This window comes from Cynocephalus volans, chromosome 11 (genome assembly GCF_027409185.1).
Source record: "Cynocephalus volans isolate mCynVol1 chromosome 11, mCynVol1.pri, whole genome shotgun sequence".
Taxonomy (NCBI): domain Eukaryota; kingdom Metazoa; phylum Chordata; class Mammalia; order Dermoptera; family Cynocephalidae; genus Cynocephalus; species Cynocephalus volans.
In genome coordinates, this window is record NC_084470.1 from 55,157,933 (window position 1) to 55,173,447 (window position 15,515).

Genomic DNA, 15,515 nt, shown 5'->3' on the forward strand with positions numbered 1-15,515 from the left:
ACTGTAATTATTTTCCCGAAGTCTTTGACTTGCAGGAAATTGTTATGGTTAAATCTCGTAGCAAGAGATTTAAAAAAGGAAGTTACAGAATCTAGGTTAACTTATCTAATAGGATTTCCTGCTTCTCCTCTTTTTGTTTGCCTTTTTCCCTGCAGTATTCAACTGAAAAGCAATGAAAAATTGTCTGCTTTTATTCCTCCTTGATGGAACAAACTGCTTTCAAAAACCTTGCAAGATAGTTACTAAGAGAAGTCACAGTTGGAATGAGAGTAGCATTAACTTTGTTAAAATAAGTTACTGTCAAATAAAAATTGTGCCAAATGACCGAAGCTCAATCCTGGGACCTCTGCTTGGTAAACACTGTTAGTTACTCTTTCTGTATCTATCGAAAGTAATTTAAACAAAACAGTTTTTCTTATATGTGTACTAAGCCATAGTTAGGGTGTTTTCACCAACTTTGACATCTTTCCACCAAAATTACTTTGAAACTGCACAGAAGATTTAATGCCTCACTTAGTACACAATTTAGGTTAAAATTAGAAGTTTTCATTTCATGAAATAGAAGCCTATATCACTATTAACTTGATTAAAATCATTTGCAGTCGTTTGTAAATGAATTGTATCCTTCCACATCCTCCACCACCACCCGCAGTCCATGGAGGACACCATCTCCTGGGACAAGACCTTCCAGAACTCCCTCCCCACCCCATTCTAGGAGTAGCACCTGGGAGTTTCCCATAATATTCAGTGCATATCTGTATCATTGCATTTAGTGCGTTGTTTCATAATTATCTACTTGTGTTTGTTTTTCTACCCCTCTCTCCCTCTCTTCTAGACTATATGTTTTTTGAGGGCTGGAATCGTCTCAGTGTTTTCCTTTTCCACATAAGTATTTGGTTAATGCCTTTTGATGAATGGGTGATTTAAGGATCTAGAATGCTTCCCACGTCTGAAGGTTACAGTGTAACCTCTTTAGTTATTTTGTAGCATGCCTAAGGCCTTTTCCAAATGGAAGAATAACAGGCTAAATGGAATATGGACAGGAACCACCCCATGTAAGAGTTTAATCAGGAGACAAAAAGCCTGTGGTTGATGAGGGGGTGCCCCAGACTTTTGGAGATAGTGCCACTAGCAAGGGAGAGCACCGAACTCTGTGCTGAAGCAGTGTATCTTCAATCTGCTGATAGTAATTTCATTTTCTGTGTAGCTAGTCCCATAAGAGAAAGAATAGTAGATCTGGATATTTTAGTCTTCTCAGCAGTTATATTTCTCAAAGTAAATTAAAAAGTTAACATTCTAGTTATCATTAAGCCCCTTCTGATTTAGTTTCCCAGGACCTGCTTTCTTCTACCTGAAGTAACATTGGGCTCTTGGTCTTGCGAAGTTGGGAACTAACCCAAGATCTGTGCTTTATGATAAGGCAAGCAGCCATGCCTGCCAACCTACTGGACTCTAGCATTGTCTACACTTAGAATTTTATTTTTTTAATTTCAAAAGTAGGTAAACCATACAGGAAACAAAGAACTAGTTCAAGCAAAAACTTAAATCCTCATTTGATTGTTGGCTTAGGGTTGAGTTTCTAATGATCTTTCCATAAATTTGTATTAAACAAGTATTTTTAAAGAATTAAAATTTTAAAGTTTTCTAAGAGACACCTCAGAATCCTCTGTGGTGATAAAATCAGAAGGATTCCCTAAAGCAGTTTAAGGATTCTCAAACTCAGGCATGCATTAGAATCCCCTGAGAGTATGTGAAAATACAGGTTCCTGGACCCTACTCAGTTTCTGATCCTGCAGGACTGGGGTGGGCCTGATAATTTTTATTTCCAACAAGTTCCCGGTGATGCTATTGCTGCTTTGAGAACCACTGCCGAAAGAGTTGTTTGTTTTCTTTCTTTCTTCCTTTATCCCTTTTCTCTTTTCCAAAAGTGGGTCCTGATCTGATCACGCCTTCCCTGTCGCTTTGCTTTCAGAGCCCACTCTTAAAGGTGAGCGTATGGGAAATACTCAGAGTACTCCAAGGGAAAACATCAGTTTCCATTCTCATTCTTAAACAGAACCAGAAAACATATTTTTAATTGTTTCCAGTTATTTGTATAGGAAATCATCATCTTAGAACAGTAATTTGAGTGGGTATCAAAATTATTAACAGGATATTTTCTTGTATGTATAGGTATTTTCCTATATAAATAAGAATCAGCTGATGTTGTGGGAAAGGGAGAATTATCAGAAAAAGGAAAAGAATTCACTTTCCCTCTCATTGCTCCGCCATCACCCAAGAAACACTGACTTTAAAAAATCAGTATTAACTCATAGAAAGGCAATTCCAACAGTACAATATAACTTTATTATACCTGCTTTAGTTCTTTTTTTTTTTTCAAAGAGAAATGCTACTTTCATCAAAACTTGTGTTTTTATTACTAACCAAATGCTAATTTGGTCTTCAAATGGTAAGAATAAACAATTAGGCTTGGGTTTTTTGTTGTTGTTGTTCTGATAGATTAAAAAATCTTTTTCCTAGAGTGAAGTTTGTAAAATTAAATCATTCATTTGTACTTTTGACTTGTGTGTAGCCTTGGCAAAATTGCCAACCGCGTTGTATTTTTTAAGACTTTCAGACATTGATCCCTTATTGCTATAATTCTGAAAATTTGTTTTCAGATAAAATGTTATACTTAACTGCATGTTCTATCTATATGTAAGCCCTCATTAGGTGGGAAAAAGACTTCTGCAGTTTTTTTAATTCACTCTGAACTATATCATAATAATAGTTTCCACTTTTATGAATTTTCTATTTGCCAAATGTTGCTAAATCTCTTATGTACATTATTTTACTTAAGCTTCACAAAAATCCTGAGATAGATAGCCCCTACTTTCATACACAGTGTATTCCTGAAAACGTGTACAAAAAGTCAGATGTGGATTCTATATCCAGAGAGCTCAAAAATAATCTTCTAAACTACATATCACATTTTAGAAAATCTTTAATGAATATTTCCAGCATTTTATATGTGTCTTTCAATAATTTTTTCATTAAGTATGCAGTCCAGATAACTTCAGTCTAGTGAGCAAAGACCAAACAGTTACACATATATCTCTTGTTCTCTCATTTGTATTAAATTTGGTATTCTTTACTGCTAGTGTTAGAATCATAAATTTTTCTTCTTTATAAAATAAAGACAAAATTCAATAAAATATTCATTGATTTTACTGACTAGCCTATATTCCTATACTAGCAGACTATAGCATTGTGTAAGTTAAAGTATTCTCTCAGTTAATAAAAATTTAAAATTCAGAATTAAAGGGCAGTTTGGAATGACAGTATGTAATATACAGGTGTTTCTGCTGTAATGTCATATATATGTTGCTAGAAATCCTGATATTCTGCAAGATAATACACTAAAGTAATAGGGCGTATGGGGAAAAAATACACAACATTCAAAATTTATGAAATTATATAAAAGCCCTAACAAAAATCATAACCCTAATAAATATACTAGTACAATTGAACCTAGTATAGACAGACCAGTTTTATCAAAATTCAAATTTCAGTCTTGAAGTAGACTTACTTATCAGTCAGTTTTTTAAAAAAGACAAATCGCTAACTTTTTCATCTACACAAGGAGCTTCCCAGATTGTTTGACACAGTGGAAAATCTAGTGATACTCAAAGCCACTAAACATCTGCTTCTTAAACCAAAGGAAGAAACCACTGGGAGGTTTTCAGATTTTTTTCCTTAAGATTTTTACATATTACTAAAGCATTCATTTTGATTGTAGGAAGTTCGCCTCTGATCACACCTCAAATCACTAACATGCTGGGAAGGAATGTATATAATATAACACCTTTTCTCTATTTACCAATTGTGCAAAAGCTAATTCACATTAAAGAAACTTTTTTGTGTGTGGTAGAACAGACTGCTCTTAACTTTCTATATCGCTTAATAGATGAGGAAACAGATTCAGAAAGGTGATGTAACTTGCCCTTGCTCACACAGTTAGTGCAGAAGTCAAGATCTCAGACTCCCAGCCCCTATTTCCTAATCTTTGTGCAAACTGCCTATTCTGACTGTCATGTTAACTCAGACTGTTTTTGCCTTGCATTGGCTTAGCTTAGCACAGTCCAGTAGAAATATAATGTGAGCCTCAGATATAATTTAAATTTTTCTAATAGTAAATTGTAAAAAACAAAACTAGGTTGTGTTTTATTTTTTTTAAGTAAAAAGAAACAAATGTAATTAATTTTAACAAAATAACCAATATAAAAACATTATTAATGAGATACTTTGCATTCTTTGTATTAAATCTTTAAAATCCAGTGGGTACTTTACTCCTAACATATCTCCACTTGGACTAGCCAGAACTAGTGGTGGCTACCTTTTTACTCAACTGAAGCGTGAAGCTTTTTAGTAAATAGCCTACTCACAGAAAAGCAGGTAGAAAACACCTAACTCTCAACCTGTAATATGGTAATTTTTTTTTTAAAGTTCTCTATCTAAATCTAGAAATCGTGATTTAATGTTGAGACTTATTTTTGAGAGCACTTTATTTTCATTGAGAGAATCTTTTGTCATATTTTTGAGTATTGATGTCCTATTAGTCATTGTTCAGTAGTAGTTTAGTTATACCCTGTGTTTACAAAGTGGATAGTAAATGAACTCATTTTTCTGGACACCTGAAAATCAGTACTTTACCTACAGAATTTTTTGTTTTTGCTCTGATTATTTTTGATGGAAGCATTTTATTTAAATGCTTATAATACATGCTATGTAGTTTTGTCTTATGTACAGCATACTTTACACTCCTTGATTGAAAGTAATTAGGATACTGTCTTAGTCTATTTGGACTGCAGTGACAAAATACAGTCATGCCTCCATATCTGTGGGTTCCACATCCACAGATCCAACCAGCCGTGGATTGAAAATATATTCGGAAAAAAAAAAAGTACAAGAAGAAATAATGCAAATTTTAGAAGTATAACAACTATTTACCTAGCATTTACAATGTATTAAGTATTTTAGGTAATTTAGTGATGAATTAAAGTATACAGAAGGATGTAAATAGATTATACATAAATACTGTGCCATTTTATATAAGGTACTTGAGCATCCTGGTTTTGGTAACCTCGGAGGACCTCATAACCAATCCCTCACAGATACCAAGGGTCTGTACTGTAAACTAGGTAGCTCATAAACAGCAAAAATTTATATCCTATAGTTCTGAAGGCTGGGAAGTCTAACATAAAGCTGTCAGCAGATTTGGTGCCTTGTGGTGGCCCATCTTGCTGTAACCTCACATAGTGGAAGGGCCAAGGGAGCTCTCTGGAATCTCTTTTATAAGGGCTCTGTCTTCATGACCTAGTCAACTCCTAATACATTGGTGATTGGGTTTCAACATATGAACTTTGGGGGGTACAAACATTCAGACCATAGCAGATTGTCTGATTTTTGTGATTTTACTGTAGGTGATTCTTTGGAAACTAATTCTGAACTAACTCTTAAGACAAATCCTATAAGCTGCTTTCTCAGCAATGTAGTTTGTCTGCCTGCCTCTAAAATTCTTTATGAATCAAATTTGAAGGACCTGTTCTTTCCAAAATTTGTTTCAAATTGTGTCTTTTTAGTATGCTTTAACTTTCAGAATGCAAAACGTTTTTTAAACTTCAAATCAGTTATAACAGTTTCTTTTCAGTGTTTCGTTTGTGTCTGATGTTTTGCTTTTGTGAAAATGTAGAGTAGAGTATGTCATTTGGATCACCTACATTATTTATCAGATGGAGACATTCTGATTTCATGAACTTCTAAGTTATTGCTGCAAAAGACAGTTAAAACCAACCAAAACAGCATGGTACTGGCATAAAAATAGACACACTGATCAATGGAATAGAATAGAGAATCCAGAAATCAACCCACATACCTACAGCCATCTGATCTTTGACAAAGGCACCAAGCCTATACACTGGGTAAGAGACTGCCTCTTCAGCAAATGGTGCTGGGATAACTGGATATCCATATGCGGGAGAATGAAACTAGACCCATACCTCTCACCATATACTAAAATCAACTCAAAATGGATTAAAGAATTAAATATAAACCCTGAAACAATAAAACTTCTCAAAGAAAACATAGGAGAAACACTTCAGGAAGTAGGACTTGGCACAGACTTCATGAATACGACCCCAAAAGCATGGGCAACCAAAGGAAAAATAAACAAATGGAATTATATCAAACTAAAAATCTTCTGCACAGCAAAAGAAACAATTAACAGAGTTAAAAGACAACCAACAGAGTGGGAGAAAATATTTGCAAAATATACATCTGACAAAGGATCAATATCCAGAATATACAAGGAACTGAAACAACTTTACAAGAAAAAAACAAGTAACCCAATTAAAAAATGGGCAAAAGAGCTAAATAGGCATTTCTCAAAGGAAGATATACGAATGGCCAACAGGCACATGAAAAAATGCTCAACATCACTCAGCATCCGGGAAATGCAAATCAAAACCACACTGAGATACCATCTCATCCCAGTTAGGATGGCTAATATCCAAGAGACTGTGAACGATAAATGCTGGCAAGGTTGCGGAGAAAAAGGAACTCTCATACATTGTTGGTGGGACTGCAAAATGGTGCAGCCTCTATGGAAAATGGTATGGAGATTCCTCAAACAATTGCAGATAGATCTACCATATGACCCAGCTATCCCACTGCTGGGAACATACCCAGAGGAATGGAAATCATCAAGTCGAAGGTATACCTGTTCCCCAGTGTTCATTGCAGCACTCTTTACAATGGCTAAGAATTGGAACCAGCCCAAATGTCCATCATCAGATGAGTGGATGTGGAAAATGTGGTATAGCTACACAATGGAATACTACTCTGCTATAAAAGAAGAATGAAATACTGCCATTTGAAACAACACGGATGGACCTAGAGAGAATTATATTAAGTGAAACGAGTCAGGCACAGAAAGAGAAATATCACATGTTCTCACTTATTTGTGGGAGCTAAAAATAAATAAGCAAATAGACAAATAAACGGGGGGGGGAGGGAAGAAGTCACAACAATTACAATTCCTTGAATTTGATACAACAAGCAAACAGAAAGGAGATTCTTGGGAAGGAGGGGGAAGAGGGAGGAAGGAGGGAGGTTTCAGTAATGGGCCACAATAATCAACCACATTGTATATTGACAAAATAAAATAAAATAAAAAAGACAGTTAAAACCAGGTTGCATTGTTACAATGGTAGGCCTAAGTGCAACTTTGCATTGTTCAGTTATTTTAACTTTTCAAGGCTTCTTTACTAACTTTTAGTATTGTTTTATGCTGAATAATAGATGCTGGTTAATTAGAGCTTGGCTGCGTATTTCATCTATTTCCCACTCGTATTCTTGGATGATCATTTATGTGCCTCTCAAATATTATTCCTTGTTTCTTATCCACAGTTTTAGTTCATTCATTACTATCTTTGCAGAAATTCTCTTAATAATATAAAAACTGAAATTTCATTATGTGTGAGTGTGGAAAGCTGATTCTTTTTTTGTTTGTTTGATTTTTGGTGGCTGTGGAAAGCTGTTTATTCCTGAGCTAGACTAGGACCACAATCCAAGATTGTCCTTAGACAGATTTCCCAGGACTAGCGACCTGACTTAAATACCGAATGGACAGCACTCCATTTCCTGCTAGACTCATTTTCTTTGTTTAATTTGTTTGCTAAAAGCTTTGAGGTTTTTTTATTTTTTGTTTTTAAGAACGTATTTTACATGTTCATTGTAAATAAACTAGGAAATAAAAAAATTAAAGCACTTGATATCCTACCACCTAGAGATAGACATTGTTACAGATTGCATATGTATATCCTTCTAGTCTTTTTTTTTTTTAATTTTTATTGAATCATAATTGACTATACATATTTTGGGTGATCAATGCTGACATATGTTGATCAAATCAATATTACTAGTACATGTATTGTTACAGATGGTACTTATTCTTTATGCCCCTTGTCCAAACTCTCTCTATTCCCCTCTCCCTCCCCCTCCCACCACTGTTAACCCTAGATTTCTTCTCTCCCTCTGAAAGAGTAATAGTTACTCCGTTGATTTGTTGCCTAGATGATCTGTCCAATGCCGAAAGGTATGTTCAGGTCCCCCAGTATTATCATAGAGCAGATGCTTCTTTTGTCACTCTGGAATGGGCTTTGTGGAGAGAGAGATCCTCTTCCTTTCTTTGGTCTCTGCTGGTGACTTTCCTTTTGTCAGTGCACTCCAGAGGCTGGTGGATCATCTGCATGGTGGTTGTGACATCTAGCCACTTTGGTGGCAGGCATGGTTGCTATGGTGGCTATGGTGGCCCACCCACATGGAGGTGATCTTTTGGGCATGCTCTGTGGCACTGGTGGTGTGCCTGGTTGTGAGGGGGGTTGGCTTTGGCAGTATCCTGGTGGAAACTGGGAGAAGAGCAATGGCAGCTCCTCCTTCTTAGGAATTATAGAGATACATCCCTTAGTAATGTCACTGAAGGAAACTAAGTGACCACCTACTGCATGAGAAAAGTGAGGCCGGATCTGGTCTCCAGCTCTATGCCTCAGGACCCTGGTCAGGCCCTGAGGCACTGGTGGTGTGCCTGGATGTGGGAGAGAGGTCTGGTTCCTGGTTCCATGCCTCAGGTCCCCAGGTGGGCCCCAAGGCACTGGCATTGTGCCTGGTTGTGGGTGGGGGGGGGGTTCAGTCCCTGGCTCCATACCTCATGTCCCTGGTCAGGCCCCGAGGCACTGGCGGTGTGCCTGGTTGTGGGAGGGAGTCTGGTCCTCAGCTCCATACCTCAGGTTCCTGGTTGGGCCCCAAGGCACTGGCAATGTGCCTGGATGTGAGTGGGGGTCCAGTCCTCGACTCCATGCCTCCGGTCCCCAGGTGGGTCCCAAGGCTCTGGTGCTGTACTTAGGCTGGAACTAACTTTTTGTCCTTTGCTTACTTCTAAAATGGGGGAACTTTCTGTGAGAACCAGTACTTGAACTGTGTGGTTGAGCTAAATTGCTGCTTTGCTGCTGTTTCCCTAGGGAAGGCTTTTTGTGCAGCTCAGGTTGTAGTAGTGGTTGACCTTATAGGTACTTCCAGCTCTCCAGAGACCTGGTGCACTTGGGTTGTGTAGAAAGTCTGACCTGGGCCTGAGTCTTTTCATCAAACTGCACCGCATGCAATTCTGCATTCCCGACCAGTCTCCTCTGAGTGATCCTACACTGACTGGGGGGCAGAATGGCTGTCCTTGCTGTGTACCAGTTTTCTCCCAGTGGGCCCGTCTCCCCCACCACCCATGCTGCAAACATTTCTCATGGGATGAGCCATGCGCCGGTCCCTTTTGATGACTCACCAGCCTCTGAATGGCTCCTTTTTTTCAGTTGTTGTGGCTCCTTGGTCCTGTGTGGGTCCACGGGAACCTTGTTAGTGGTCTTGCTGTCCTGGGGGCCACCAAGGCCCCCTTCTCCCCTGTTGCCTCCCAGCAACTTCATCTGAAGGGCACAGCTGTGGTTTTTGCTGGCTCCTGCTCCATGAGCTTAACAGCTCCAGCCTTAAAGCGGCTGCCACACAAAATGGTCGGAGCAGTTTTTTCTGTCTCTCATTGTGGCTTCTCCCACCTTCATGCACTCCATAGCTCTCTCCTCCTCTTCCCCTAAGCTCTAGTGGCCCCAGCTTGGCTATTGTTGCTTTTCTATAGTTGTAAACTGGTTGATTTGTGGGAGAGAGTGACGCTGGGGACCAACTATTCTGCCATCTTGACTGGAAACTGTCCTTCTAGTCTTATTTGCAAGCTTCGAGCCTTGTACCTGTGCTACCTTAACTGAGTCTAGATTATTCTGGTTACTTTTTGGTGGAGTTTGGCAATACTTCAGTCCCTCGCAGGTAACATTGAAACTTCAAATAGTCCAAATAGTTCTTTTTTCCTCATTGTATCTCCATGTAATATCAGAAATCTTCAAAGTGGTAGAAGTATTTTCTGTATCTGTGTATTTGTGTCAAACAAAATATCAATGTCAATGGTAAAATAAAATCACCTTTTTAACTTTTAAATGAATATCTATAAACACATTCTGTATCCAAGTAACTCTTAGCACACCAGTCAATCAGAAAAATTTAAGTATTCATTGTTTGAAAATGTACTATTTTTTAAAGGTAATTCTTGATTTTTCTTTAAAATAAAGATTTCCATCATTCTGTTGATGACAGTTATGCTTCCTTAGGTTACTTTGGTTCAGAAATATTAATCATGTTATGAAAATAGGTTTTAAAAACATTTTGATGCTAAAGATTTGACAGAATAGGACTTTAGCCATGTGTAATTTAAGAGAATATGCTGCTCAGCAGATCTCTACAAGAATGTAATAATTGAGAGTTGAAAAAACTCAGTACTTGATTAAGTAAGAGTGAAAAGAATTCTTTACCTGGCGATCACCATGTGAATTTCAAGACTTAAATAAGGTACTGCTCATAGGATTTTTAAAATCATTTAGTCGGTTGACATGGAGACCATAGTGTACTAGAATATCTTGCTAAAGATATAAATTATTGGAAGAGTTCATGTGATTAAAATATTTTCCCCCTTTTATCTGCTTAACTTTTCTTTTGGAAGTAGACTTTAATTTTTAGAGCAATTTTAGGTTCACAACAAAATTAAGCAGAAAGTAGAGTTCCCATATACCACCTGTCCCCTGCTCATGCACAGTCTTTTGTCACTATCACCACAATGGTACATTTGTTACAATCGGTGAACCTCCATTCATGCATCATCACCCAGTGTCCATATTTTACTTATGATTCACTCTTGGTATTCTACAGTCTAAGAGTTTTAACAAATGTATCATAACATGTTTCCACCATTGTAGTATTACACAGGCTTCACTACCCTAAAACTCTGTGCTCTGCCTATTCATTCTTCCCTCTCCCCAGCCCCTGGCAACAACTGATCTTTATACCATCTTAACACTTTTGCTTTTTCCAGAATGTCATATAGTTGGAGTCATACAGTATGTAGCCTTTTCAGATTGGCTTCTTTAACTTAGTAATATGCAGTTAAGTTTCCTCCATGTCTTTTCTTGCTCAAAAGCTTATTTATTTTTAGCCTGAATAATATTCTGTTGTCTGGCTGTATTACAGTTTATTTATTCATTCGCCTGTTGAAGGACATATTGTTTGCTTCCAGATTTTGTCAGTTATGAGTAAAGCTGCCATAAACACCTGCATGCAGGTTTTTGTGTGGACACAAGTTTTCAGTTCATTTTGGTAAATAATTGCCAAGGAGTACAATTGCTGGATAATATGGTAATAGTACATTTAGTTTTGTGAGAAGCTGCCAAACTGTCTTCCAAAGTGGCTATACCATTTTGCATTCCCACCAGCAGTGAAGGAGAGTTCTTATTGCTCCACATTCTTGGCAGTATTTCAAGGTGTTAGTGTTCTGAATTCTGGTCATTCTAATAGATGTATGGTGCTATCTCATTGCTTTTTTAATTCATAATTCCTCGATCACATGTGATGTTAAACATCTTTTCATATGATTATATGCCACCTGTTTATCTTCTTTAGTGATGTTCAGGTTTTTTGTCCATTTTTAAATCAGGTTGTTCAATTTCTTGTTGAGTTTTAAGAGTTCTTCATATATTTCAAATAATAGTTTGTTACCAGATGTGTTGTTTGCAAATATTTTCTTTCTACTTGTCTTATTTTCTTCACATCGTCTTTCACAGAGCAGAAGTTTTACATTTTAATAAAGTCCATTTATCAATTATTTCTTTCATGAATAGTGCCCTTGGTGTGGTATCTAAAAAGTAATCTTCATTCCCAAGGTCATCCAGATTTTCTCCTATGTTATCTTATAGGAGTTTTATACTTTTGCATTTTATATTTAGGTCTGTGCTCCATTTTGAGTTAATTTTTGTGAAGGGTGTAAGGTCTGTGTCTAGGTCTGTGTTAATTTTTTTGCATGTAGATGACCAGTTACAGTGTCAGTTGTCAAAAACACTATCTTTACTCCATTTTATTGCCTTTGCTCCTTTGTCAAAGATAAGTTGACTATATTCCTGTTGGTCTGTTTATGGGCTCTATTCTATTTCATGGATCTATCTGCTTTGGAGTAACTCTTGAAGTTGGGTAGTGTCTGTCTTCTAATTTCAGTATTCTTCAGTATTGAGTTGGCTACTCTGGGTCTTTTCCCTCTCCACATAAACTTTATTTGTGTACTTATATATTCGTCTGCAGTTCCACATATAAACTTCAGAATCCATTTGTTGATATCCATAGAATAATTTTCAGGGATTTTGATTAGTATTGCATCAAATCTATAGATCAAGTTTGTAAAAACTGACAACTTGACAATATTGAATCTTCCTATCCATGAATATGGATTACCTCTCTATATATTTAGTTCTTTAATTTCTTTCATCAGAGTCTTGTAGTTTTTCTCTGTATTAGTTCATTTCTGTTGCTTATAACAAAATACCTGGAACTGTGTAATTTATAAAGAAAATGAAATTTATTGTTTACAGTTTCTGAGGCTGAGAAATCCAAATCCAGGAAACATCTGGTGAAGGCCTTGGTGGTAGCAGCAGTGACACAGGGGTCTCACATGGCAGAAGATGGCAGAGCAGAGAGAGAGACTCTTACATGCTTTACTTTTAAAGCCCTCAGAACCATGCCCCTGACCACCATTATTAATCCATTCACTACAACATGTTCCTGCAGTCTAATCACCTCTTCAAGGCCCCACCTTTCAATTTTCATAATAAGATTTCCCACCCTTAACAGCTACAGTGGGGATTAAACTTCAGTGAGGTTGGGGGTGGAGGGACATCCAATTTGTAGCACCCTTGTATAGATCTTGTACATGTTCTGTTAGATTAATATCTTAAGTTTTTCATTTTGGGGGGAGGTAATATAAGTGGTAATGTGTTTTTAATTTCAAATTCCACTTGTTCATTTGTAGTATCTGCTTAACTTTTTAAGCAATTAATGGATGCTTGGAAGTTGACATACAAATCTATTCAGAAATGTTTTGCCACCTGAGACCTGTGAGGAGGTAAGCTTCATGGTCCAATCTGTCATTAGAATTGGGGGAAAATCTGTTATACCATTTGGTTAATTTCATTTGTTATTAATTTTCAAATTTTAAAGTCATTTTATATTATGGTGGAAAGCAAGAACAAAAACAAAAAAAAGAAAATTTATATGAGCAGCCACATCCTCCAAGAGTCCATTCAGAGCAGAAGGTGAAAAGAATACTTTCTTTCAGAATATCAGTGTAAAACCTTAAGAGAAAGGGCCAGCCCATGTCTCACTTGGGAGAGCTGGCGCTGACAACACCAAGTGTTAAGATCCTCTTACCGGTCATCTTTTTTTTTTAAAAAAAGAGAACAAACCTTAAGAAAAAGATCAAGTTTCCCCTTAGCACAATTCACTTTATGGTATTATGTTCCAAATATGACACAGTTTCTTTTGGGGGTGTTTAGAAAAGGGAAAGAGTATTTATAATGAGAATATAAAAAGGAAGGTTCTGGGGGAAATAGGTACAATGCCTCCGGCACATAGTAGATATGCAGCAATTGTTCAGTGAGTGAATACAGTTTGGATAGGTGGAAGTGGGGGAGCAGGAAGGCTGTATTAGGGCTTAGAAATCATGTAAAAGAAAAGGGAAGAATGAGGAAGATCATGGCAGGCTGGAACTGAGGTTTTCTATAAGGAGTGATTGGAAAGATAGATTGGAAAATGGTTATAGAGGGCTTAAATATCAAACTAAGGAGTGGGTCTCATTCTGCAGGAACTGAGGGAGGCATCACAGGTGTTTGAGTAAGGAATCTGATAGGGGGATTTTAGGAAAGCAACCCTGTTAGTGGTATACAATGTGGTTAGGGAAAAGAGACAGGAGCGTAGACTAATTAGAGGCTGTGCAGTCCAGTTTTGTGGTGATGATAATTGGTAGCAGAGAAAATGGAAAGAAGAAACGATTTCAGGGGACACTGTAAAGTAAGAAGTTTCAAGACTAACTGAAAATGGGTGATGGTAGTGAGCTAGTTTGGGTTTTGTACTTTGGCAACATTGAAAAAGGTGGTACCACAATAAAAGAAATAAAGAAGATGGTCCTGTATTGAACTGTCTTAACTGCTTCCTTGCCTTCTGTAACCAAGCTGAGTTTAGAAGGAAAATAATGACCTCTGCTTTTTTTTTAGATACGTAAAATTTAAGAAGATTTCAGGAGAGCTAAGTGTCATACATTTGGAAATGAGAACTGAAACTCAGAGAGGGAATACACAGATTTGTCACTGTCATTTACTTAGACTGCCTCATATTGTGGACTTTTAATACCTGGTGTATTGTTTCCTTTACTGTTCAAACACCTTTGATAATCCTTAATGTACAGTCTACCTATTGACTGTCATGTGGGTTATGCCAAAATTTAAGAATGAGAACATCAAGTTATCCAACTAGAATAATTTTAGCATGCTAGTAATGAGGAAATGAACTAAAAGACAATTTGTATCTCTTTTTAAGTATTATAATTCTCAAAATGTTTTCCACTGCAAAGAAAATAATTGCGCTATTGGATATTGAGGTTTTTTTCTATCTGAAGAAAATTGTCATTGTTTGGAGTGAAGCCAGTTGACATTTCAAAGTTAACTATTAAGGGGAAATTTTATTTTTATTATTTAATATTTCTCACATTGCATCAGAGGAATAAATAACGACTGTTTTAGAAACCATGAAGCACTCACTGCTTGTTAAAACTAATAGATTTTAGAAAACCACAAACTTTCTGTCTTGTTTCTACGGTATTTTCTGAGCATAGTACTTTTAATTTTATTATCACTTTATACATTGGGGATTTGTGTATCTGTCTATGCCTCAGTGAATAATCAGTCCATATCTTTTTGAAAGGTTATTTCTAGAGAAGATATTTCCACACTGGTTTCTCTACTCAAGAGCATTATCAGGAGCTGAAGCAGTCAATGCCTTGAGGCCTTTCTATTTTGCAGTACATCCAGATTTCTTTGGACAGCACCCCAGAGAAAGGGTAAGATTTTCTTTATTTTTTAACCTTTAGTCTACATTTCTGTTCAGTTTATTTACCTTTGATACAATGTCACACAGGGAATTCTATAAGCTTGGGTTATTCTGTCATGGTGATATAATCAATGCTTTGAACCGAGTTGAAATGTAGACACTGAACATTGAAAATATAACTATTTTTAATGAAATCTGTCATTGTTTATGCGCACAATAAAGCTGTCGTGTGAAGTTTTTAGAGTATTAGTAATCATGTTTTCTGTACCAGTTTTTGAAGTAGAATTGAGAGTTTGAAAGAAAACTTAAGACCTTTATTACCATGATCAATCCTTTTTTTTTAGGAATAATACAAGGAAGATTTTTCAGTTGCCCTAGTGATTTTTCCTTATGTTACATGCTGCTGGACCACTTTCTTACATTAGTTAATGTGTGCTCAAGGAGTACAAACTGATATGAAAAATAACTTA

General features: G+C 36.7%; 1 protein-coding gene across 3 annotated transcripts in view; it reads left to right on the forward strand.

Moving 5' to 3' along the window:
- Positions 1-15,515, forward strand: part of TCAIM (T cell activation inhibitor, mitochondrial) — a 61,086-nt gene that overhangs the window by 798 nt on the left and 44,773 nt on the right. For all 3 annotated transcript variants that reach the window (XM_063114298.1, XM_063114296.1, XM_063114297.1), the window contains exons 2-3: positions 12,974-13,066; positions 14,920-15,055. In XM_063114298.1, the coding sequence (XP_062970368.1) occupies positions 13,038-13,066; positions 14,920-15,055 (165 nt within the window). In that variant the 5' untranslated portion in view covers positions 12,974-13,037. The remainder of the gene's footprint in view (positions 1-12,973; positions 13,067-14,919; positions 15,056-15,515) is intronic.